Source organism: Marmota monax, unplaced genomic scaffold (genome assembly GCF_021218885.2).
Source record: "Marmota monax isolate L192 unplaced genomic scaffold, Marmota_monax_Labrador192_F-V1.1 WCK01_AAM20220418_F8-fsc00047, whole genome shotgun sequence".
Classification (NCBI taxonomy): Eukaryota; Metazoa; Chordata; class Mammalia; order Rodentia; family Sciuridae; genus Marmota; species Marmota monax.
Genome location: NW_026692072.1, coordinates 13,771,562 through 13,797,335, shown reverse-complemented (window position 1 = coordinate 13,797,335; position 25,774 = coordinate 13,771,562). Strand labels below are relative to the sequence as shown.

The 25,774-nt window shown below is 34.0% G+C and overlaps 2 protein-coding genes and 1 pseudogene across 2 annotated transcripts; all 3 read right to left on the bottom strand.

Moving 5' to 3' along the window:
* Positions 1-6,404: 6,404 nt before the first annotated feature.
* LOC124099895 (olfactory receptor 4A16-like) lies at positions 6,405-7,352 on the bottom strand. Its single transcript, XM_046455138.1, has one exon. The coding sequence runs from the start codon at positions 7,350-7,352 to the stop codon at positions 6,405-6,407; it is 948 nt and encodes a 315-aa protein (XP_046311094.1).
* Positions 7,353-7,366: 14 nt separating this feature from the next.
* Positions 7,367-13,146, bottom strand: LOC124100168 (protein arginine methyltransferase NDUFAF7, mitochondrial-like; annotated as a pseudogene).
* Positions 13,147-16,955: 3,809 nt separating this feature from the next.
* LOC124100165 (olfactory receptor 4A47-like) lies at positions 16,956-24,901 on the bottom strand. Its single transcript, XM_046455499.1, has 4 exons — positions 23,999-24,901; positions 21,896-21,917; positions 19,682-19,803; positions 16,956-17,054 (listed from the first exon to the last, which is right to left on the bottom strand). Exons 1-4 carry the CDS (start codon positions 24,896-24,898, stop codon positions 16,956-16,958), a joined length of 1,143 nt encoding a protein of 380 aa, XP_046311455.1. The 5' UTR covers positions 24,899-24,901.
* Positions 24,902-25,774: the final 873 nt, after the last annotated feature.

Below are 25,774 nucleotides of genomic sequence, written 5' to 3'. Positions count from 1 at the left end.
AAATATACCCTGTTCATGGATAGGCAGAACTAACATCATCAAAATGGTGATATTACCAAAAGTTCTCTATAGGTTTAATGCAATGCCAATCAAAATCCCAATGTCATTTCTTGTAGAAATAGAGAAAGCAATCATGAAATTCATATGGAAAAATAAAAGACCTAGAATAGCAAAAACAATGCTAAGCAGGAAGTGTGAATCAGGCGGTATAGCGATACCAGACTTCAAACTATACTACAGAGCAATAGTAACAAAAACAGCATGGTACTGGTACCAAAACAGGCGGGTGGACCAATGGTACAGAATAGAGGACACAGAAACCAATCCACAAAACTACAACTATCTTATATTTGATAAAGGGGCTAAAAGCATGCAATGGAGGAAGGATAGCATCTTCAACAAATGGTGCTGGGAAAACTGGAAATCCATATGCAACAAAATGAAACTGAATCCCTTTCTCTCGCCATGCACAAAAGTGAATTCAAAATGGATCAAGGAGCTTGATATCAAATCAGAGACACGGCGTCTGATAGAAGAAAAAGTTGGCTACGATCTACATACTGTGGGGTCGGGCTCCAAATTCCTCAATAGGACACCCATAGCACAAAAGTTAATAACTAGAATCAACAAATGGGACTTACTCAAACTAAAAAGTTTTTTCTCAGCTAAAGAAAAAATAAGAGAGGTAAATAGAGAGCCTACATCCTGGGAACAAATCTTTACTCCTCACACTTCAGATACAGCCCTAATATCCAGAGTATACAAAGAACTCAAAAAATTAGACAATAAGAGAACAAACAACCCAATCAACAAATGGGCCAAGGACCTGAACAGACACTTCTCAGAGGAGGACATACAATCAATCAACAAGTACATGAAAAAATGCTCACCATCTCTAGCAGTCAGAGAAATGCAAATCAAAACCACCCTAAGATACCATCTCACTCCAGTAAGATTGGCAGCCATTAGGAAGTCAAACAACAACAAGTGCTGGCGAGGATGTGGGGAAAAGGGTACACTTGTACATTGCTGGTGGGACTGCAAATTGGTGCAGCCAATTTGGAAAGCAGTATGGAGATTTCTTGGAAAGCTGGGAATGGAGCCACCATTTGACCCAGCTATTCCCCTTCTTGGTCTATTCCCTAAAGACCTAAAAAGAGCATGCTACAGGGACACTGCTACATCGATGTTCATAGCAGCTCAATTCACAATAGCAAGACTGTGGAACCAACCCAGATGCCCTTCAATAGATGAATGGATTAAAAAATGTGGCATTTATACACAATGGAGTATTACTCTGCATTAAAAAATGACAAAATCATAGAATTTGCAGGGAAATGGATGGCACTAGAGCAGATTATGCTAAGTGAAGCTAGCCAATCCCTAAAAAACAAATGCCAAATGTCTTCTTTGATATAAGGAGAGTATCTAAGAACAGAGTAGGGACGAAGAGCATGAGAAGAAGATTAACATTAAACAGACATGAGAGTTGGGAGGGAAAGGGAGAGAAAAGGGAAATTGCATGGAAATGGAAGGAGACCCTCAGGGTTATACAAAAGAACATACAAGAGGAAATGAGGGGAAAGGGAAAAATAATACAAGGCGGAGAAATGAAGGTCAGTAGAGGGGGTAGAGAGAGAAGAGGGGTGGGGAGGGGAGGGGAGGGGGGATAGTAGAGGATAGGAAAGGTAGCAGAACATGACAGTCACTAGTATGGCAATACGTAAATCAATGGATGTATAATTGATGTGATTCTGCAATCTGTATATGGGCTAAAAATGGGAGTTCATAACCCACTTGAAGCAAAGTGTGAAAGATGATATATCAAGAACTATGTAATGTTTTGAACAACCAACAATAAAAAAAATAAAAAAAAATGAATAAATAAGAGAGGACACTTGTGAACTAGATGTTGTCTGGGACACCCAGAGCTCTCAACTCTTTTTTTTTCTTCTTAAGTTATTATTATTTTTTATTTATATATGACACAGAATGTATCACAATTCTTATTACATATATAGAGCACAATTTTTCATATCTCTGGTTGTATACATAGTATATTCACACCAATTTTTGTCTTCATACATATACTTTGGATAATAATGATCATCACATTCCACCATCGTTAATTACCCCATGCCCTCTCCCTTCCTCTCCAACCCCTCTGCCCTATCTAGAGTTTGTCTATTCCTTCCATGCTCTATCCATAGAGAAGTCATGCTTAAGGACCTCAAACTGAAGCCAAGACAAAAATGACTGTAACTCCAACAAAGCAGTAGTAATAAGAAACCAGAAAATGAAAATAAAACAATTCAACTCATGACCTCTTCCAAAGAACTAAAAAGCAAAGAAAACTTTTACAAAAATTTGTAACTTGCGTTCTCCAAAGCAATTGTTTCTTGTAGAGATTCAGGTGCATATGATTTATTGGTGTGTGTGGGAAAATAACACCTGTAATAAAACTGGAGTATACAAAAGGAGAGATTCATATGAATGTAGACACATTGAAGGCCAATATTATAGGAATTTTGCAGTATAAATGGCCTCAGAGATATTTAGCTCACAGTAATTAGGCTGAACTTAATTCAACCAGTAACTAGATAGCAGGCAAAGATCAGCCATGATGTAGCATGCTTGTCAAATATGTATAACTTTAACCTCATAAGAAATAAAGTATCAAATTTGAAACACATTCCACACAAAAAAATGGGTGACACTTCTCAAATTGTTAGGCAAACTAAATCACTACTAAATGGCAATTCTAAAGTAAAATAAACTGTGCAAACATAGTGACTAAATTCAAGCATCACCCTAGATTTAACCCTGAATATTCCCATCACTGCTCCCTTTGAGGATCACCCTTGGATGACTATAATGAGCAATGTTCTGCCTGAGGTCAGCCCTATGTATGCATATCCATATAATCCATGTTTTCACCTTTAAAAGAAAACGTGTTAACTCTCAGATTATTCCTCACAAGCATGCAGGTGGGAATGAGAAATGTGATGAAGCAAAGGAACCAACTGAGATGGTAATTTGAGCTTTGCAGTATGAATCCCTGTTTTCCTATACTAGCCATTATAATGATGTAATAAAGAGATGTGTGACAAAAATACTGGAAAGAAGAATCAGTATTTAAGATGGTATCATTTTGGGGGGATCAGAGAGTACCAGGGATTGGACTCAGGGGCACTTGGCCACTGAGCCACATCCTCAGCCCTATTTTGTATTTTATTTAGAGACAGGGTCTCACTGAGTTGCTTAGCACCTTGCTTTTTCTGAGGCTGGATTTGAACACGTTCAACACCTGATTCAGCCTCCTAAGTTTCTGGGATTATAGGCTTGTGACACCATGCTGGGCTAAAATGGTATTATTTTTTAATCTAGCAAATTCAAAAGAGTCAACTGGAAAGCTGTTCTATTTTGTAAGGGAGGTGAGTAAAGTGACTGAATTCGAGGTTAAATTTTCTTGAATACAAGTCACAGTAATGTAGAACGTAAAATGTGGAAAGGATATCTAAAGTTAAAGCAACCCAAATTACAAAGTATAAAGTCAATCAAAAAAGTGAAAGATTTATATGATGAAAACAAACAAAAATAATTACTCAAAGCCCTATGTAAATAGACAGAGAGACAGTTCATGTTTCCAAATAGAATGATTCAATGTGATTAAGATGTCAATTCTTTTCCAAATTAATTATACATTAAAGACGTTATAGCCAAAAATCCTGGAAGATTTATTCCACCTTATGAAATTCTAATAATAATGTTAGAATACATTGTTTTATTAAGAGTATTGAGTGATGGGAGTTTAATCAAATTCTGTCTATATGAACTAAAATAAAAGGATATTGGCATAGTAGCAATCAAATCTGAAGAAGGTAGTATAGAAATGCATAAATATTAAACATTAGATACAATGAACACAGGAGGATTTTTTTAGAAATGTGTTATAAATGTTTTTAGGACAAAAGAAAATTGATAATGACAGTATTAATGGTAAGAAAATAAACAACCTGATTTTAAGATGGGTGAAGAATCTGAATAATCATTACTCAAGACCAGCAGATTTATGGTAAAAAGAGTCAAAATCATTAATCACCACAGAAATGAAAATTGAAACCATAAGGAGAGACGACCTCACAGTTATAGACTGACTATTATCAAAACTATGCAAGGCAGGTATTGCTGGGGATGTAAGTAAAGGGAATGCTTGCACTACACACTGTCTGTAAGACTTTATATTGTAAGGAAAAATAAACAGCATGGAGTTTCCTCAAAAATTAAAAATTAAATCATCACAGATCCAGCAATACCACTCCTGGGTCTGTACCTACAGTGCATGAAATCAGTATCTCTAAGAGACATCTGCACATCTATTTTCACTGCAGCATTATTGACAATAGAAAAAATATGCAATCAAGCCAAGTGTCCATCAGTGGATAGATGTGTGGATAAAGAAAAGGTGGTAAATGCACAAGGGAATAGTAGTCAGTCATAAAACAAGGACATTCTTTCATACGGGGTCACATAGATGAGCCTGCAGGACATTATATTAAGTTAAATAAGTCAGGTGTACAAATACAAACACTGTGAAATTGTATTTATATGTAGAATCTAAAAGGCTGAACTCAGAAATAGCAGAATAGTGGTTACCAGAGCCTAGACTAAGGGAGATGGGGAGATGCTGGTCAAGGGATAGATATTTTCAATCACACAAGAGAAATATAAACTCAACAGACCTATTATACAACATGGTGACCATAGTTAATAATAAAAAAAAATCTGTTACTGAAAACAGCTGAAAGAGTAGACTGTAAGCGTTCTCACCACAAAAATGCTAGTTATATGAGAAAATGCATATGTAAATTAGCTTAAATTCTGAAGAGCCATTCCACAAAGTGTACATAGTTCAAAACAATAATACTTTATATCATAAATATATACAATTTTTATTTTTCAATTTGAAACTGAATAAAATATATTAAAATAAAAACAAAAATAAGATTAAAAAGTTCCCATTCATCAAATTAAATAATACTATAAAAATATAATACAAAAAGGAGAATTTACAATATAGATAATCAATACAGAATTTGTACACAGGATTCCTAAAGGGCTTCATCAATTTAAAAATAATGTAAAAACAGTGTGGAAATTTAACAAAAAAACCATAGATACATATTTCATGAAAGATTATTAAAAAAATGGATGTTTTCCAAATGTGAATATGTTCAGCTTCAGTAACAATATGGATTACAAACTAAAATCACAATGAGCTCAAAGTCTTGAACCCAACAATTCACATGGTCAGGCACTATTGGTGAGGACGGTCATACACTGAGGTAGGAGTTCAACTTAAAATGCAACATTTGGAAAAAAACACAATTACCTGTGAAACTCAATGCATGAACAGCCTTTTGAACATGAAATAATTTCTTTCAATTAGAAAACTCTTACACAGCATACATGATGATCCAAATTGCAATGAAAGCAATTCTATCTTCTTTGTGATGTTCCAAAATAATTGCAAACTGAGGAAAACTGGGATTTTGCACAAAATTGTAAACAAAATTTTACTTGTACTATAAAATATTAATTTAAGCTTATAAATTTTTAAGTTGAATACAAGTTTTAAGGGACAGGGACTTATGCAAAGCATTGTTTCTTTAATAATATCTTTAGCAGTATGAAGACAAAATAAGAAGCTTTACCTATTCTTTGAAGAGTGGTAAAACTGCACATGATCATTAGGTCAGAGAATGACAAAAATGTTTAAAACTTGAGTTAGATGTTTTTATAAAACAAAGTACCTGACTTGTAATCAAGAATTCAAATCTGTTTTCATCACTGACATCACCACTGACAAAAATCATTCTCGGCTAATATCTTAAACAAAAAAAATTTCCATCCAAATATCATAAACTAAAATTTCATAGAAATTGACCACAAAACAAAATTAATCTTTAAACAAAACATATATGCAGCTATAGAAATGTGCCATATTGATAGAATAATGAGTATTAAAATTTAAGAATTATTCTTTTGGCTCCAGAAATTTATCTACCAGCTGAATTGCTTTCTGATTAATTAGGATGATATCAAATTTTCAAAAGTAGTTTCTTTTCTTTTTTAAAAAATATTTTAATATAAATTGAAAAAAATGAAGTTTTAAGGTGAGCTTCCATATTATTTTTACTTATAGTAGAACAAACACCCATACCTTTTATTTATCATCCCTAATTCTCTTCAAAGTTGATCCTATACTCAAAAGATAATTTATTCTACACTTTGATAATTATAAATAAAAAGAAGCATTCCTGGAGAATACATTGAGTTGACCACATCAACTTTTGTTAGAATTCACCACCTATGTCTTGTATCAGAATGAGTATATAAAGGATTCAGTGTGGGGGATCCATTCTTATTTTACCTGTGGTTAACCTCTTACACCAGAGTTTTTTCATAGCATTTTTCATCTCTGCATTTCTCAAGGTGTATATTAGAGGATTCAACATGGGAGTGATAACTGTAAACACCACACTTATGGGTTTATCAATAGGAAAGGTGGAAACAGGTCTAACATAAATGAAAATACAGGGAACAAAAAAGAGGATGACCACGGTGATGTGGGAGATGCAGGTGGACAGGGCTTTGCGCCTCCCTTCCAGGCTGTAGGTTTTAAGGGAGTTTAGGATGAACCCATAGGAGATCAGGAGAAGGATAAAAATGACCATACAGATTGCTCCACCATTGGCAACCACAGTGAGACCAATAAAGTAGGTGTCAGTGCATGCAAGTTCTAATAATGGGTACATGTCACAGATGAAGTGGTCAATGACATTGGGACCACAGAAGGGGAGACGGGAAACAAAGACAAGCTGAACCACAGAGTGTACAAAACCTCCCACCCAGGCCACCACCAACAGGAGGATGCAAACCCTTCGATTCATGATGCTCAAGTAGTGCAGTGGCTTACAGATGGCCACATAGCGATCATAGGCCATCACCACCAGAAGGAAGACCTCAGCACCCCCAAATAGGTGTTCTATGAAGAGCTGGCCCATGCATGCTGGGAAGGAAATTGTCTTTTTATCATAGAGTAAGTCTATAATCATCTTGGGTGAGACAGCAGTGGAGTAGACAGCATCCATGAGTGACAGATAGGCAAGGAAGATATACATTGGGGAGTCCAAAGAGGGGCTGGCAATGACAGTCACCACAATGAGCAGGTTGCCCACCATCGTCACAATGTAGATGAGTAAAAACATGGCGAATAATGCATTTTGTCCATCAGGATCCTGGGTGAGGCCCAGGAGGACAAATTCTGTGATGTTATTACTCTGTCCCATTTACTCTTCTACTCTTAGGCTTGCTTCAGAGATGAGAGTTCAGGAGAATAGACACTGCGATGAAATCGTGAACAGGTTGACAAATCCGCCATGTCATGGATCACATCTTCATCTACCTTCTATAGTGGTGAAAATACAATAAACATTTAGTAAGCACCTGTTGAGGTTCTCTTCCAAGGAACCCAGTAGACTTTCTGTAGACAATTCTATTCCTCCTAATAATTTTTCTTGGGGCCTAAAGTTTAGTGGTTCTTTCTCTAAACCTTTGCTGATATTCCATAGAGGAGAGTAGTCAAAAGCCCAACAGTCATTCACATATTTAAAAATGCATATTGAAAATATGTTCCTTCTTCACACAGAGGTCAACAATCATGAATACAGAAAGGTTTCTTGCTTTCAAATACCTATTCACTATAGTAACAATAAATTCTAAAAATATGAAGTGATGTAAAGTCAGTCCTTTGAGTTGGTAGTATCTGAGGGGAGTCACTTTACAATATTATCATAGCAATATTTACATAGCACCAGAATTAACACTTCTTCTGAAATATCTGACTCAATACAATTAAATTTGTGATTAATTAGATGATCAGTCTTTCATGTCTCAAAGGATGTTTAGTCTTTGGAAATCTCTCATTAAGTTTCAAAATACTGGACTTTAAAGTGTATCAAATAGCTACATGAGTAATTAACTCATTGCTTATTATGGCATTTATTTCATCTACTCTGTCATCCATTTCTGAAAGCTATAATTCTGCCAATTTCATCTTTGCATATATCAAAATTCTTAATGCATACCCATTCATCATCCTGAATTTCAGCATTTTTTAAAACTAAACTGATCAAATGACTATTATCAATTACTACATGAGGTGCTAGTATTTTATTTTCAGAAATCTTAGAGTAACATAGGCAGTAAAGGAAGAAGAAATAGTAACTGAAAATAGAGGAAGTGAATAGTGGGACAAGGTCGTATATGCAAATATTTTTAGGGACTGATAATGCTCAAAAATAGAATTTTAGTATACATACGCTGAGAAGCAGCACACTCAAGTGGAAAGTACATACTTAATGGGAGAGGGCATGAGTTTCAGTTATGTTCTAAATGCAATTATAAATATGTCTCAACTTACACATTGTAAAATATAGAAATTGACCTAGATGATCCCAGAATCCTTTCCAGTCCAACTACTTCCAACATTATTAGTACAGCACAAATTTGTTATTTTCTGCTGACATTTGTTTTTTGTATTTTATAATTAAATAGCAATTTCCAAGCTTATGACTGTTGCTTGAAAGATGTCAGCCAAATGGTCATGATCATTGTACTGTCATGTGTAATTAATAAAAAAAAGAAAGAAAGATGCCAGCCAGTAGTTATGGGGTATGATAACTATAGTGACCAAATAATAACTCTGAGTTTCTCACTGTGTACAAGATAGGACCCAAGACTGGCTTGGTGAGAAAACAAAGCACCATGAAGAATACCACTAACTTTGGAGATGCATTGGTTGCACTATAATTCCTGTTTTATTCACTTATGTCCATGTGACCATGGGCAGATGTATAAACCTCCCTGTGTCTCCACTGCATCAGTTTTATCATGGGGATTCCCTTAGCAACTACCTCTTTATTATATGTTGAGTCCTTAGAGTGCTGTTGGACATGTGGTTAAAATCTAAATAAAGACACCATTATTAACTTTTTGAATGTTTCACTGTGAACATTGGATCAGAATAAATCATCAGGATCTCAGTCAACTTAATAGGTACAATCTAGGATATAAAGAACTATATTTCTATGATCCATGAACACCTTTTTGGACATGAGGTAAATAATATATGTTAAGAAATATCATATATATTTGTGTGTGTATACATATATATGTATATATATGTGAAAGTGATATTTACTTATGAATAAACATATTTAAACTAGAAGCAAACAAGAGAATTCTGTTCACATGGACTTGGTACTGGAAAAGGACATGTGCAGAAAGAGTTTTCTTTAGAAGCCAGCTCTGATGAGCATCCTACACATCTTGGTCACATTACTGCTTTCACCTGATCCAGGAGCTGTCATTCATGTGCCTATCTACTAAGTACTGCAGCTAAAAAGGCAAAGGCTGGGACTTAATCTCATAAAATATCTGATACTAGAAATTTCTTACTATTAGAGGCAAATCTCTCATAAGGCAGACCTGTTGAAAACTTAAGGTTACAGTGTAGTCCATGACCAAATCTCTTGTTTTCACATCTTACTTTCTGTGATGTTAATCTCCTTAATCATCAATGCTGGATTTCACTAGAATAAATTCTACTGGAAATTATTTGCATAGGGTACATAAAATATGCTTTGTAGTTTAAGTCTCAAAGATTTGATACTATTAAAGCTAAAAGATAGCATTATTAGGTTTCCAACTTAATACTAAGTTAATATTTTTCTAGAAAAAATGTGACATAAGTCCTTACAAACATATTTTTTAAAAAACAAAACAAAACATAATAGGAAAATAATATATCTAATTCATTGAAACAGTTTTACAATTTTTTTTAATCTCTCTAGGTTACAGTAGATTAGGTATTTATCTGAGAATGGGTTTCTCTACGTATATATCTATGTATATGTACCAACAGGTTTGCCAAGAAAAATTTAAGATTCACAAATAAAAGATGATATAATCTTCTAGAACATAATTGAAACTTGTTCCTTTACATTATAACATACTTGTAATTTTAAATTTTAAATTCAAATGTATCTAAAAGCAATTATACTTCTGTTAACATATTATGCAGAATAAAATATTCCATAAACAAAGGTAATAAATCCATTGGTTTATTTATTAGACAATTAACAGGCATTATTATTTGGCAAAAGGAAAAATAATAGACCTAGAAAAAGCAATACTAAAAAATATATACTTTGTATGTTCTAATTAATTTCTGTGTTTGGCTAGCTGCATTCATTCAAATCAGATACCTTAAATGAGAATATATAATATTTAAGACATTAGTTGTATTTTAGTATATCACAGGAACTTTCATTGTCAGTTGTTTTATGAACTCACCTTTTGGGACTTGTCCTTGGTCCAGAAAAATGAATGCTGTTTTCACTGAGAGTGATTGTAGATATCAAGTAACTATGTGTGATCATGGAACCTATACTAACATATGACTGATGAGTGAATCTAGAAATATTTACAAGTGGTTATAGATTTCCAAGTGGTTATATCTCTACATTGACTTCTCATTATCTCAGACTTAGAGAGAAGTATAAAAATGTCCAAAGTATTTGCCTAAGGTATTAGGACATTCAAAAGTCACTTACTAGAGAGGTCAGGGATGGGCAATAGGGAAGGGGACATTATCTAAGTATGTTATATTTATGTACAAATGTCATAAATTAACTCAATATTCCATATAGTTAATGTGAACCAATAAATAATAAATGCATGGGTCTCTTCAAAAGCATTTACTGAATAAAGGGAATTGAGTTTTCTTACTTGCTGGTAAAATTTCTCTGTAGAAAAACAAACTTCTATGTTTGCACAAAAATTGAGTTGGTTAGTATAAATTAACTTGGCCAAGCCCATTTCTTAATAGAACAAATAAGTGAATGAAACATTTAACAATACTAAAATTAGTTATGTGATTTTTCTCTTCTCAGTCAATTATGGTGAAGCAAAGAAAATGGACTTGACTTTGAGGATTCAGGATCATTCATGTGCCTACGTACTAAGTACTGCAGCTAACAAGGCAAAGGCTGGGACTCAATCTCATGAAATAGCTGATAATGGAGATTTCTTACAGTTAGAAGCAAATCTCTTCAATCTTGCAGTCACTCAAACAGCAGCTGTCAAAGTCCCCTTTCTTTCTAATTAAAAACATGTCTCTGTATTTCTATAATCTTATCCAAAGAGAAAGAGTTTGCCCACCAACTTCTGAGGGCAGCAATGAAGAGTACAAAAACAATTTGTCACCTGAAGACCCAGACAGCAGCTGAAGACATACTTGGGTAGAACCTGAGTTTCAGAAATCAATCTTTCCACTTAGGTTTGCAAACACAGTCTACGAATGTTTACATAGTTGCTGCTTTACATAGATTAGTTCATTAGCATATTTGGAACAAATTCAAAAGAGGTAATCTCTCCTGAACAGATTTCTTCCCTTGAACAATCCCTAGAGGAAGAAGACTTGGGTCTTGCCATGAAAGAGTAGCTGACTGACAGTGCTGTGAAAAACACCTCATGCAAAAAGAAAAATTCCAGAGTGTGATGATTAATAAACTATGATTTCCAGATTATGAAACAATTAGGGAAATCAAGTAACACTTAATCAGGCTTAAGGAGGAAACAGCCCCAGTTCCCTCACCCAGTCACACCTCAGCAAAGGAAAGCCTCACTGTGCCCAAGAAGCACTGAGGCTTAGAGGCAGGGAGCTTGGAACTGGAGAGTCTATTGAGGTCAATAAGTTCTAATTTTTGAAAATAAAGGCCATCATTTCTCTGCACTATAGATTGGAATGAAGGCTTTTGATTAATTCTAAATCTGTGGACAGGCGATACAGAGAGTTTTGACTGCTCTGCATTCACCTGATGACTTCCACCTTGAAGTTTCTGATGAGGTAGCAAGGCAAAAAAGTTAAATCTTTCTTCCTTCTTCTTAGGATTTATTAACATATCATATCCCTGAGGTAATTGCTGTCTCATTGATGGTTCATCTTATTTATCTAAAAGAACCTTCAACCGCACATCAATACCCATATTTTTCAAAAATGTTACTTGTTCTATTGGACCCCAAGACGCTACTATTTCTTATGCCATTCTGCACAAATAATGGAAATCCACATCAACTGTAAGGTTTGCTGTTCCAGGGACAGTTAAGACATCATGAAGCTTGTGGCCACAAAATCCTCTGAAGGTGAGTCTTCATTCCATCATGACCATAATCAGCAGTCAGTATAGCACCTCCAGTTAATGCAATGTATTGAAAAACTTCCTGAATAATAACCCTAACATCAGGACATACTTCAACACAATCCCTTGTTTCATCATGACAGCTTCTGCAGGGGTGGTACAAGGAGCTAAAACAAAACTCAATTTATCGGAAACCTGTGGATCTGTATCAATGAATACTTCTCTCCATCCTTGTAGTGTTTTCCGAAATTTATGGACAGGAAGAACATCAAAAAATTCATGCGCCAGAGAAAAGCTGTATCCTTTCGAACATCTTGTAGGTCTTGGCCCCAGGAAATTGGAATCCCAGACTTAGAAAAACACTTCATGTGTACTAGGGATTCAGCATTTCACTCTAAGGGGATCTTCTCTTTAGTCAGTGTTAGTGCATGAGTCTCACTTAATTTTTACTCTACAAAGTGTATTGAAATGTCAGTTTTTCAGCACAGATCTAAATTGAACACCCTCAAAATATCTCCTGTGAGGGGACCCCAACTTGGGCCCCAGTTCTACCAGCTAAAAAGGTGCACATTTTCCAGCAGTTATTCATTCACTAATGAACCATATACCTATTAGCTCCCCAAAGATCTGATTTCTTTCAGGTAAAGTAATGAAATTTCCTTTTTCTCCTAGCAGTCATGGTGTACATAATGTTCCTTGGCTGGGTTGGTCAACACCTCCTTCATCTACTTGGCCACCGTGATGGGACCAGTAGACTTTATTTTGTACATAAGATGCTGCAGCATCGGGTCACCCAGTTGTTTTCTGCCAGTTCATTCCTGGAGCTGAAGTATTTCCCTCTCCAAAGGCAAGGAATGATTGTCCACAATTTCACAGCCATTTTGTGTCTGGCGGGACTTCAGTCTCCAGCCCCTAGTGCCTTCAGGCTGGAGGTGAGCCCCTGAGCCCCAAGAGACCCCAAAGGAGCAACCAAGGTGCTGCAGGCAATTTCCACTGGAGCTCAGATTCTGCGGAGCCAAAGCGGCCACACAGCGGACCTAACCCACTGGGATGCTCATACTAGCTTCCACTGTCATTCCCTAAACCTGGCTTTTCATCACCTCCACCAAGCAAATCCCACTATATGTGTAGGCATGTATTGGACCTTTTGCTTCACAATGCCTCAAGTACAGGATTATTTAAATATAATTCTGAACCAGGTAAAGATCATCAGGTAATGAGATCTACCAAAATTTGGCAGTTTTCAACTTACCTTACAAATGATTGAATTCAGGAACTCAAAATGTAGTATGCTTTTCTTCTAAGATAAAGAACACTAAGCATTGTGCCTCTCTTATTAATAAGTATTAAAATGCACATAAGCATATATTTAATTCTGAAAAACTGTATTACACAATCTCAGTTACTGTGGCATAAATTATAACTGCAAAACAGAGAATTTCCAGCTGAATTCAAAGAACTAGTAATGCTTTCTGCTTCTATGAATGAGGTAAAAAACATTTAGCAAATCAGACAATGCCTATGACAGTCCATATTCAGAATGTATTTGCTCCAGTATGAAAAAGACATTGAAAATATCAGCAGTTGTAGATACATCCTCCAAAAATGAATACACAGTATTTCTGCTTAATTCACATCTATTGCCAATCCTAGAACACTGTATGTATGTGTGTATATATGTATGTGTGTGTGTGTGTGTGTATATCTTTAAAGCAAAAATCACCTGTTCTGCAATAAATCTTCAAATAAGATAAATCAGGAAAGCTAGAAAAAAATATAAAATTCATGTGCTTGAAAGCATTAAAAACTAATAAGAAATGAAGTATTTGTCAGGCCAAATTTTAGAAGGAAAATCAGATAGCTAAACTGTGTTTGGGGTCTCTTTTCTCAAAGATATGGGATGATTTTTAAAGTCACAAATGAAAGCTTAAAAATCAGGGAGGAACATTCTTTAGAATTTGTACCCTGAAGACAAATGAAATCATGGTCTGCCACAAAGTAGAGAATTGTCCTTTGTACATGGCCAGGATTTTCATGAGACCACATGGGCTTTAACCCCTGAAGTGGTGGCAGTAAACACTACAATGTTCCTTAAAGGAACTCAGACACATTTCCATTATCTCATCTCCTGATTGGATTAAGGTTATTTGGGGTTATTACTTCTTCAACCCTAAATACCAGCTAGAAACGCAGGAAATCCTCTCTTAAAGAAGAAAGCAACATTTAAAAGTCTTGAATTTTCTGCAAATTTTTATACACAAAATATGGCATTCGAGTAAAAAGAAAGAATAGAAGATAAAGGCTGATTGAAGAGAACAATAAAAACAAAAATTATTCAGATAATGAAAAAATAAGCATTTTAAAATCGGCTCAGTGTGCAGAAATATGTAAATCACAGATAGATAATAAATTGATTTATAAACACTAAAATACATACCAAATGAAATTAAGGATTTGGTTGGATTTAATAGCAGATTTGACAAAGGAGAATAAAGAATTGGCAAATTGTAAGAAAGATTTAATATGCATACCAAAGAAAAACAATAAATAGATTCAGGAAGTAATATAAATTAAATACAAAAAAAGTATGAAATTTTTAGAATAATGCTGGGAAGATAACTCAGTGATAGGGTGCTTACCTATCATGCACAAAACCCTGGATTTGATCCCTAGCATTCAAAAAACAAACAAAAAACTGTAACATATACTTATATACTTAATTTAATTACAATTCCAGAAAGAGAAGAGAAAGAAAATAGGAAGAGTAGGCAAAATATTTGAGCAGATATGGCCTGTAATTTTTCTGAAACTATTAAAAGATATTAAATTTTAAGTTCATGGGAAGTTAACAATTTCATGAAAATATATTTTAAAAAAACAAATTTTACACAAAGAATAATTAGATGAAGTAATCATAATACAACCACAGAAGGCCTTTCTTTTTTTTTTTTTTTTTTTACTAAAACAACATTCCACATGTATATCACGATTTCTTTATTCATTTGTCCTTTAACGCATTTAGATTGTTTCCCTATCTTGGCTATGTGAAAATAACATAATGAAAATGAGAATACAGATGTCTGTGATATACAGCTTTAAAAACCTGTAGAAATATACTAAGAACTAAGCTTTCTGGATTATACAGTAGCTGTATTTTGAATGTTTTGAGGAATCTCCGTTAGCAACTTATATTTATGCTAATATTGTATGAGTTCCCTTTTCTCATTCATCTTGCCAATACTTATTTTTTTAATAATGGTCATCTTAACAGGTATAAAGTGATATTTTATTATAATTTTCATTTGAATTTGCATTAGTTAATAATGTTGGGCCTCTTTTATATACCTGTTAGCCATTTATATATCTTCTTGGGGAAAATGTCTATTTAGTTCCTTTGCCCATTTTTTTTAAGTTGTCAATGGACCTTTATTTTATTTATTTATATGTGGTGCTGAGAATCAAATCCAGTGCCTCACATGTGCTAGTCAAGCACTCTACCACTGAGTCACAACCCGAGTCTCCTTTGCCCATTTTTAATTAGGTATTTTCCTTTATTTTTTTCTAATGAGTGTATGAATTGCTTGTATACTTTTTAATAATGATGCCTTAATTAATATAGCTTGCAAATATTTTCTCCCAGTATATAGACTGATTTTTAATTTTTTGCTTTATGTATTTATTTATTTACTTATTTTTGCTGTACAAAGCTGGGAATGGAACCACCATTTGAACCATCTATCCATCTTCTCGGTCTATACCCAAAAGACTTAAAAATAGCATACTACAGGGACACAGCCACATTAATGTTTATAGCAGCACAATTCATAATAGCTAAACTATGGAGCCAACCTAGATGCCCTTCAGTGGATGAGTGGATAAAAAAAATGTGGCATATATACACAATGGAATTTTACTCAGCGAGAAAAGAGAATAAAATCATGGATGACGTTGGAGAAGATAATGCTAAATGAAGTTAGCCAGTCCCAAAAAACAAATGCCAGATGTTTTCTCTGACATAAGGAGGCTGACTCACAGAAGTTCTTAAGGAGTCATTGTATTCAGGAAAATAAATATAAGACTGGCAATTTTTTTCTACCTACACTTTTTACTGGTATATTATACTTGTACATAATGATGGGATTTTATTTTACATATTCCTACTGGCATACAATATAGTTATATGATTTGGCCAATATCACTCTCCAGTAATTCCTCTTCTTTTCTCACATCCCTTCTTCTACTGATCTCCTTTGATTTTCATAAGCTCCACCCCAAATTTTCTTTTTCTTTTTCATCTCTAGCTCCCATATACGAGAGAAAACATATGACAATTGACTTTTAGAGTCTGGCTTATTTTACTTAGCTTGATGTTCTCTCATTATGTCCATTCATCAATAAATACTATAATTTCATTTTTCTTTATGACTGAATAAAACTCCATTGTGTATATATACCACATTTTTTTATCCATTAATTCATTGATGGACTACTACTGGTTCCACAGTTTGGTTATTGTGAATTGTGCTGCTTTAAACATGAGTATATTTGTATCACTATAGTAAGATGACTTCAACTCTTTAGGATAAATACAAAGAAGTGGTATAGCTGGATCATGTGGTGGTTTCATAGGTAGTCTTTTGAGAAACCTCAGAAGTATGTATGACAACACTGATTTCCCTAGTGGTTGTGCTAATTTACAATTCCACCACCAGTGCCAAGGTGTTGGTTTTTCTCCACATCTTCTCCAGCATTTAATATTGCTTCCTTTCTTGATGGCTTCCTTTCTGACTGGTATGAGATGAAATATCAGTACAGTTTTAATTTTCATTTCTCTAATTGATAATTGGCTTAATTGAGTTATTTGGTTTTTACTGTTAATATTCTGTGTTCTTTATGAATTCTAGATACTAAACCTCTGTCAGAGAATGACAAAGATTTTCTCCCATTTTGTAGGTTTTCTCTTTGCATTTCTAGTTGTTTCCTTTGCTGTGCAGATTGGCATTATTTCCTGAGCGTTAGGGATTCTGTTAAAAAATCATTGTCTGTGTCCTAAAAGCTGGAGTTTGACCCACATTTTCTTCCAGGAATTTCATGGGTTTTTTTTTTTTTTTGTCTAATTCCTAGATCTTTAATCCATAAATTGACTTTTGTGCTTGGTGAGAGATAAGGCTCTAATTTCATTCTTCTACAGATGGATAACCAGTTTTCCTAGCACCATTTTTTTTTAAAGGCTGCCTTTTCTCCAATGCACGTTTCTGGCACCTTTGTCAAGGATCAGATGACTGTAGATGCGTGGGTTTGCTTTATGTCTTCTATTCTGCAACAGTGATCTATGTGTCTATTGCTATCCAGAACCAAGCAATTTATGTTCCTACAGCTCTGTACTATAATTCAAAGTCAGGCATTGTGATGCCTCCAGATTTGCTTTTTTGGCTTAGCATTGATTGGGCTCTAGTGAATCTTTTATTCTTCCCAATAAATTTTAGGACTATTTTTCTAGTTTTCTGGAGAATAAGACTGTGCAATTTCTTAAAAGAAGTATTAAAAACCAGAAGATAAAAGAAACGGCATCTTCACCATGCTAAATGAAAATGAATCTCAACATAGCTTTAAATATTGATTTAAAAAACCCAAAGAAATGATTGCAAAATACAAAGACTTTCCTGATTGAATGACAACACAAGAGATTTTTACCACCAACCAACTATGCTATAGAGAGAGATCTGTGGAACAATCTTCAGGAAGAAGGAGAAAGTTCTAAACTGGAAAAAAAAAAAGAAAAAAGGAAATGCAGGAAAGAATGGAGGGCAGAGGGTGAAGCTCAGTGGTGGAGCACACGTTCAGCATGTGCAAAGCCCTGGTTCTGCACCCAACACCAAAAAAGAAAAAAAGTTGTTATTACTGAAAAGGTAATAAGGGGAATAAATCCAAATGAATCTTACCTAGATGTGACATCAATAAATGCAAAGCAAATAAGAATATGATGGATTTATATCAAAATACATGACCAATTTTGCTTAAAAAATTAATAAGCAAATTTCCCCTGCCTATAAAACAGAATTTAATGGGAAGAGCCTTAAGAGGAAAACATCTTAAATAACAAAATAAAAAGATAAGGGTAAAATAGTGGAATAAGCTGCACACATTCTGAACAAAAGAACATAGTTTCTGTGCAAATATCAGACAAAAACTAAGACATTTTAATTGATTGAATTAAAAGGAGAAACAGACAAATCAGCAATAATACAAAACTTAAGCACAACTTATAAATGCAAGAATATGTGTACGTGTTCTTAAAGATGTTTTAACTTTAAACATCATTAACATAACTGATCTAATGAGATAAGAGAACAGTGCACACAATAACTGAAAGGTCCACATTCTTTTCAAATGCACAAGAAACATTTTTCAAAATCCTTGTCATTTCTTTTTTTTTTTTTAATTTTTTATTGTTGGCTGTTCAAAACATTACATAGTTCTTGATATATCATATTTCACAATTTGATTCAAGTGGGTTATGAGCTCCCATTTTTACCCCATATACAGATTGCAGAATCACATCAGTTACACATCCATTGATTTACATATTGCCATACTAGTGTCTGTTGTGTTCTGCTGCCTTTCCTATCCTCTACTATCCCCCCTCCCCTCCCCTCCCCTCTTCTCTCTCTGCTCCCTCTACTGACATTCGTTTGTCCCCCTTATATTATTTTTCCCCTTCCCCTCACTTCCTCTTGTATGTACTTTTGTATAACTCTGAGGGTCTCCTTCAAAATCCTTGTCATTTCAAGTCAACTCATTCTTAACTACAGAACATTTACTCTGGTAAATAAAGTAAAGCAAATTACCCACAGGCATAGAATTCACTAGTGTAAAAACATTTCCTTTCAGCTTAAGTAATTGACAGAATTAAACTTTAGAATGGCCTACTAAAGGCTGAGTCCTCATATGAGGACACTTAGAAGACCACTCATTACATCTGAGTCATAATGCACACCTAGGGCACCATGTATCCTTGTGAGACAATATCCCCACACTAACAAACATCCTCCCATGTGGCCTGATACTTTGCCCTTCTTCATTCCATTATATACAAAATTTATTTCCACACACATTCTTCTAATTCTTACCCAAATATATTATCTAGTTTCTGCAATTGCAATTGAACAATCTTCTTCCTTTTAGAACAACACCACATTTCCTAGTTGCAGTCTAGTGACACTGGAGCCTAACTATTGAAGTGGAGGTAATAGGGCACGAGTCCTTTGCAAACTGGGTTTATGCATCTTGTGCACACCTTAAGGAGGATAACATCCGAAGGTTCCTAACAGCAGTCTTAACTGGAGAAATAAATCCTAAACCCTTTTTTTTTGTAAATGGTGAGCAGGGCAGTACAACACCATATGCAGGCATACCTCCGAGAGATTATACTGAATGACTCTTCCTTTCATGAAATTGCCATAGTATGCATTGATGGTTGATAGCATTCTACTCATAGCTGAACTTCTTTCAATATTGACATCAATGACTTTTAACCCTGTAATGTAGACAATATCCTAAACCATTTTTTGTCATTTCAGCAATATTCCAAACATATTCTTCAGAAATACATTCCATCTTAAGAAATCACTTTGTTTTTCTCTTATCCACAAGAGGCAATGTTTCATATGTGAAGTTTTATCATGAGTTTGCAGCAAGCTGTTCACCTCTTCAGACTTCACTCCTGAATCTAGTTCTCTTACTATTTCCAACACATTTGCAGTTACTTCCTTTAATGAAGTCTATAACCCTCAAAGTCATCCATGAGGGTTGGAATCAACTTTCAAATTCCTGTTAATGTTGCTATTTTGGTCTCCTCCATGAATCATGAATGTTTTAGTAGTGTTTACAATGGTGGATCCTTTCCAGAAGGTTTTCAACTTATTTTGTCAGGTCTAGGAGAAAAATCACTATCTTATATGGCAGCTACAGCTTTTAAAAATGCATATATACATATAAATGTTTTCCAGTAGTATCTAGACAATCTTGAGTCCTGATTCTCTGATACTTCCAGGGGCTGTGCATCAATGGTTCAGTGTCAGGTGGGGGAATCTCATCCAGGGCCCAGACGGAGTTATCTCACCCAAGAACATCACCCAGAGCAAGGGAAGGCCTGGCTCATTCTTATCTGGACTAGACCATTTGCTAAAGCAATCAAGCCTGTCATGAATAGTTGATTAAGAAATCAAGTGACAGAATTCTATTATGAAATACCTGTTTGTATTCTGAAATTCTATTATTCTATTTGTATTCTATTGTATTCTATCTGTATTCTATTTGTATTATTTGTATTCTGAAATTCTATTATTCTATTATGAAAGACCTGTTTGTATTAAAGTGGAAATTGTGGATTCCCCCAAAGTACATAGAATAATTTTTAAAATAAATTTTATTATATATATCGAAGGTACAACAACATGGTATTATCAGAACAACTATAGTCTACTAATTTATCAAAAATTCTGAACACAATACACTATTATTAACTATAATCCTGGGGCTGTGCATTAGATCTTTTGACCTATTCATATCTGGTACTTTACATCCTTGGATACATGTTTCCTGATTTCCTCCTTCATAAAACTTACCCTAGTATCCTGATTTCTACTATTTTGTTTTATTTCTGTATAAATTTGATCTTTTTAACTTATTTTAAGTTAAATCTTGAGATTCACCCATTTACCAGCTCACTGATATAGAATATTTTCAGTCCACACCACATGAAGCAGAAGAAATGCCTAATTAACTCCAGCAACTCCTGAATTCCAAGCTCCCCAAATTTTGAAATAAAATGAAATAGTAATTATTTTAAGTAACAAAAGGCTGGAACCTTGCCTTATATGAAATAATGTTTAAAAGTGGAATCTCAGTGTGTGATGATACTGTAACAAATATTATATACTGATGTATGTGTTATCAAATATAGATCTGTGTGTATTCATGCAAAGGTGCTTGCATTCAGACAGATATAGTCAAAGGTATTATTGGATACAAGCCTGTATGTGCCCATACAGATTAATATGTTAAATGCAGACCCAAGCATGTAATCAGATACAGCCTGCCATGTGGTCAGACACATATGTCTATATACAGATCTAGGCCTGTGGCATTATACTGCAATTACTGGCAATAGAAGTTACTGAGTCCTTTCTGATCACTTCATTAAAAACGGAAATCAAACATAAATAAAATGCCCTTTTAAATGAGAAAAAAAGGCAAATAAGTAGAATCTATGATGATGATTAAAACTCAGTTGAGATTTATAGATCAAGGCTTAATAATAGTGTAATATTCTGGATGAGAAAAGTAGACATTATTATATACTACATTCTTCAAAGTTAATATGGAATATCCTGTAGTTCTAAATTTAATTTTATTCTAAGTTTTTAAATTTTACAAAATAATCTTGAGTTTTGTCAGGAAGACTAAGTGCTTATGAATTGCAAAAAATTTTTGAAAAGGGTGAGTATTTGGTAGAAACTATCCCTAATATGTAGAAATGAGTATGAAAAATCCTTGACCATTGAAATAGTGTGTTAGTGATAGATGATTTTTTAAGAAAATAATAAAGAAATAGTTCAAGTTTAAACATTCTAGATGTAAAATTTGACATATCAACAGAAATTTCATATTATTACTGATAAATTAATAATGAACAAATTGCATTGGCAGATTATTTACTTACTTGAGGGAAATAAGCATAGATATATCCTTATAACAAAATAAATCACTGATAGGTTGGAACAGAAAATTTCCTGAAAAGTTATTTAAAAATTAGATGTCAAAATTTGTAACGTTACTGGCAGGAAATGGAGGCTTTTCATGTACATTGATAGTAGCATTGAAAAAGTAAAAGATATTAAGATAAAACATCTGTATATAAAAAACTCAATGATAACATAATAAGGTAAATATGTATTGCACATGTCAAAGAAGAGTATATATATTGCATATTTAATACAGAAAGAATTCATCAAAATCCATCAGTGAACATAAAAAGATAATTAGGTTTATCTCATCACTCATTATAATTCAATAAAATTTGAAAGTTAATTGCATATCCAAATATGGAGGAATGGATTGAATAAACTATGAATGTTATTTGTGGAATAGTCTATATTTGGAAACAATTTGAAATGATATAATAAATCTCCATGTAATAATAATGTGGACAAAATGATATTACAAATTATTCATACAGTGTGATTTATCAGTAAAAACATTCATTTCTCCAAAGTCTCTGTGCCTTATGAATATGAACTAAACAGGGGAAACAGGAAAAATGAGTTTCTTTGGCAAGATTTTTTACCATATTAGGAGCAGACAATAATTTATTTCAAGCCTGAGTCAGAAAAAATGTCACAAAGATTGTATAAATGAGAAGTCTATCAAATAAAACAATATGTCTAAACTCTTTATTACTGAATAATCCATACTGTATTAATAAAGAAGGTTGAAATCTCCAAACACAAACTAATGACAAGAAGATAGAAACATTAAGTACCTTATTATATACTGCATAAAATCATACTGTACCCAATAAATATGTACAATTCTTGGTGTTAATCAAACATTTTTTTTTAAGTTTAAGAAAATAAATATGCTAATTACCCTGACTTAATATTACACATTGTATGCATGTGTAAATTATCACATATTTTCTATAAATATGTAGAATTAAAATTTTATGTTTAATCGTAAAATTGTATAATTTGAAAAAGTTAAAATACAGGGATTAGAATGAAAATTAATCTTTATTGCCAGCATCTTTCTTGCCAGTATTTCCCAAAATATCTAGTGTCAATCTTTGCATTATATGCTTGTACCTCCAGGATTCTGATAACTTTGCATATGAAAGATAGAGCCTGGTCTCTTTTTGAAGGCCATAAACCTATAACAAAGAGATGGGCATGTCAAAAAATAGTAGAGGCCTCATCAGATATTCTAAACTGTATGGGAAGATTAATGGAGTATTTTTATCCTTATGAAAAACATGACATCCAACACAACTACTTCATCTGAGGTATTCATGTGATTTTCCAACTGGGAAAATAAGTACAATTTAGTTGTTTTTCTGCATTTCTTCATTCATATTCTTTTATATTCTTAATTTCCTATGATGAATATTAAAACTGAAGTATTATGCCTTTTCAACCCTAATATGCTAAGCAATATGAACAAAAGGTTTTATTTGAAATCTCTTACAAAAATAAAGTATGTACCTCAACATTAAAATGATTTATTAATGTTGTGTGCATTAGTTAGGAAAGGAATAGACCAAGTATTTATAAAATATTTACATATTATTTCTTATTTTATTCTTTCAAATTTTTGATAAGCACTATTAATTCTGAAAAAAGATTGATTTTTTTTAAAAAAATAATTGAGAACATCTTCCATTAAGTAAAATAAAATTACAATATCAATTATGGCACATAAATCTATAGTCTCAAGAGAACCATTTTATACCCAAAAAATGAACATGTGTTTTCCAAAACAATCCTGACAATCTTAAAAATATATGTGGATCATTGGAAAATTCACATACCGAAAACTTGTGGTCATGCACAATTACTACACCTGAAAGAAATTTTACTACAATGAAAGAATGATACATGGCTTTCCCGAAAGAAACAGCTCTTTGTTGAAAATGAGTGTTACGTTTCTCTGCCACCTCACGTTCGTTTTGGAGTCCAGAGTTTCTTCATGGCATTTTTCATCTCTGCATTTCTTAGGGTGTAGATTAAGGGGTTCAACATAGGGGTGATAACAGTGTAAAACACAGTCAAGGATTTATCGATGGGTAAGGTAGAAGGAGGTCTCACATACATAAAAATACAAGGAACAAAGAAGAGGATCACCACAGTGATGTGTGAGCCACAGGTAGACAAGGCTTTGCGTCTCCCCTCCTGACTAAGATTCTTCAAGGAATGCAGGATGACCCCATAGGAAATAAGCAAGAGAACAAAGATGACCACACAGATCGCCCCATCGTTGGCAACCACTGTAAGGCCAATAGCATAGGTGTCAGTGCAGGCAAGTTTTAGTAAGGGGTACATGTCACAGATGAAGTGGTCAATGACATTGGGGCCACAAAAGGGAAGGTTGTAAACAAAGAGAAGTTGAACTACAGCATGCACAAAACCCCCAACCCAGGCCAACAGCAGGAGTAGAACACACACCCGTTGGTTCATGATGGTCAGATAATGCAGAGGTTTGCAGATGGCCACGTAACGGTCATAGGCCATGACCACCAGGAGTAAAATCTCAGCACCACCAAATAAGTGTCCTATAAAAAGCTGGGTCATACAAGCTTGGAAGGAAATGGTTTTCTTCTCATAGAGTAAGTCTATAATCATATTCGGGGTAACCGTAGTAGAATAAACAGCATCCATAAATGATAAGTAGCCAAGAAAGAAGTACATAGGAGCATCCAAGGCCGGGCTGACCACCACAGTCACAACAATGAGTAGGTTGCCTGCCATCGTCACCATGTAGATGACCAAGAACACCACGAATAATATTCTCTGACCCTGGAGGCTCTGAGTGAGCCCCAAGAGGACAAATTCGGTCACATTGTTCCTGTGTTCCATGTGTTCTTCTGGATGTCATTATTTCACTGATAAGAACAAAATTATCTGCAAATAGATTTATTACTAGTGACTATGAAATTTAAGGATAACTTCCTTATGTATTACATAAATAGGCATTACAACTTACTATGTTTTAGGCCTGTCAGAGATTATAAAATTATAAGAGTGATTAAAGCATTATGCATAGCTTCAGAGATCTTACAGACTAAAGAGAGAGGAATAAGAAATTAAAGGCATATGTAGGGAATGATTTTTAAATAAATGACTCTGCCGCAACTAGATTTCCACTTGTATCTAGTAAAATTGCAAATATGGATAATACTATAAATAAAAATAAAATGAAAATGGATTAAAGATCCAACATAAAACTAAAGCAAGCTTTAGTTTATATTTATTTTTAGGTTAATAAAAGGGAGATGACTTTGCACCTTCTAGGCCTAGTAAAATCTCAGGGAGCTCATTTGTAGAGTGCTTGCCCAGCATGCATGAGGCCCTGGGTTCAAATCCAGAACCATGAAAAAAAAGGAAAGAGCAATCTTCTCAAATAATAAAATTCCAAATAAGTACATTTGACAAAATCAAATTTTTTTTTAATAATTTAGCAAAGGATATCATAAAGCCAATAGTAAAAAGGTATGTGGAGCCAAGATGTACATTTTAGAAGACATACAGAAAGGTAATATCTAAAATAGACAAAGGGCTTTAAGCAATTAATACATAAAAGACAAATAAATAGTAATGTAGAACAAGGATATGAATAATCAATTAAAAGAGAAACACATCCATATGGCCACGAAACATAGAATAAGATGCTGAAACTCACCGGTTAACAGAAAAATTAAAAATTAAGAAAAGACATTACTTTATATCCATCAG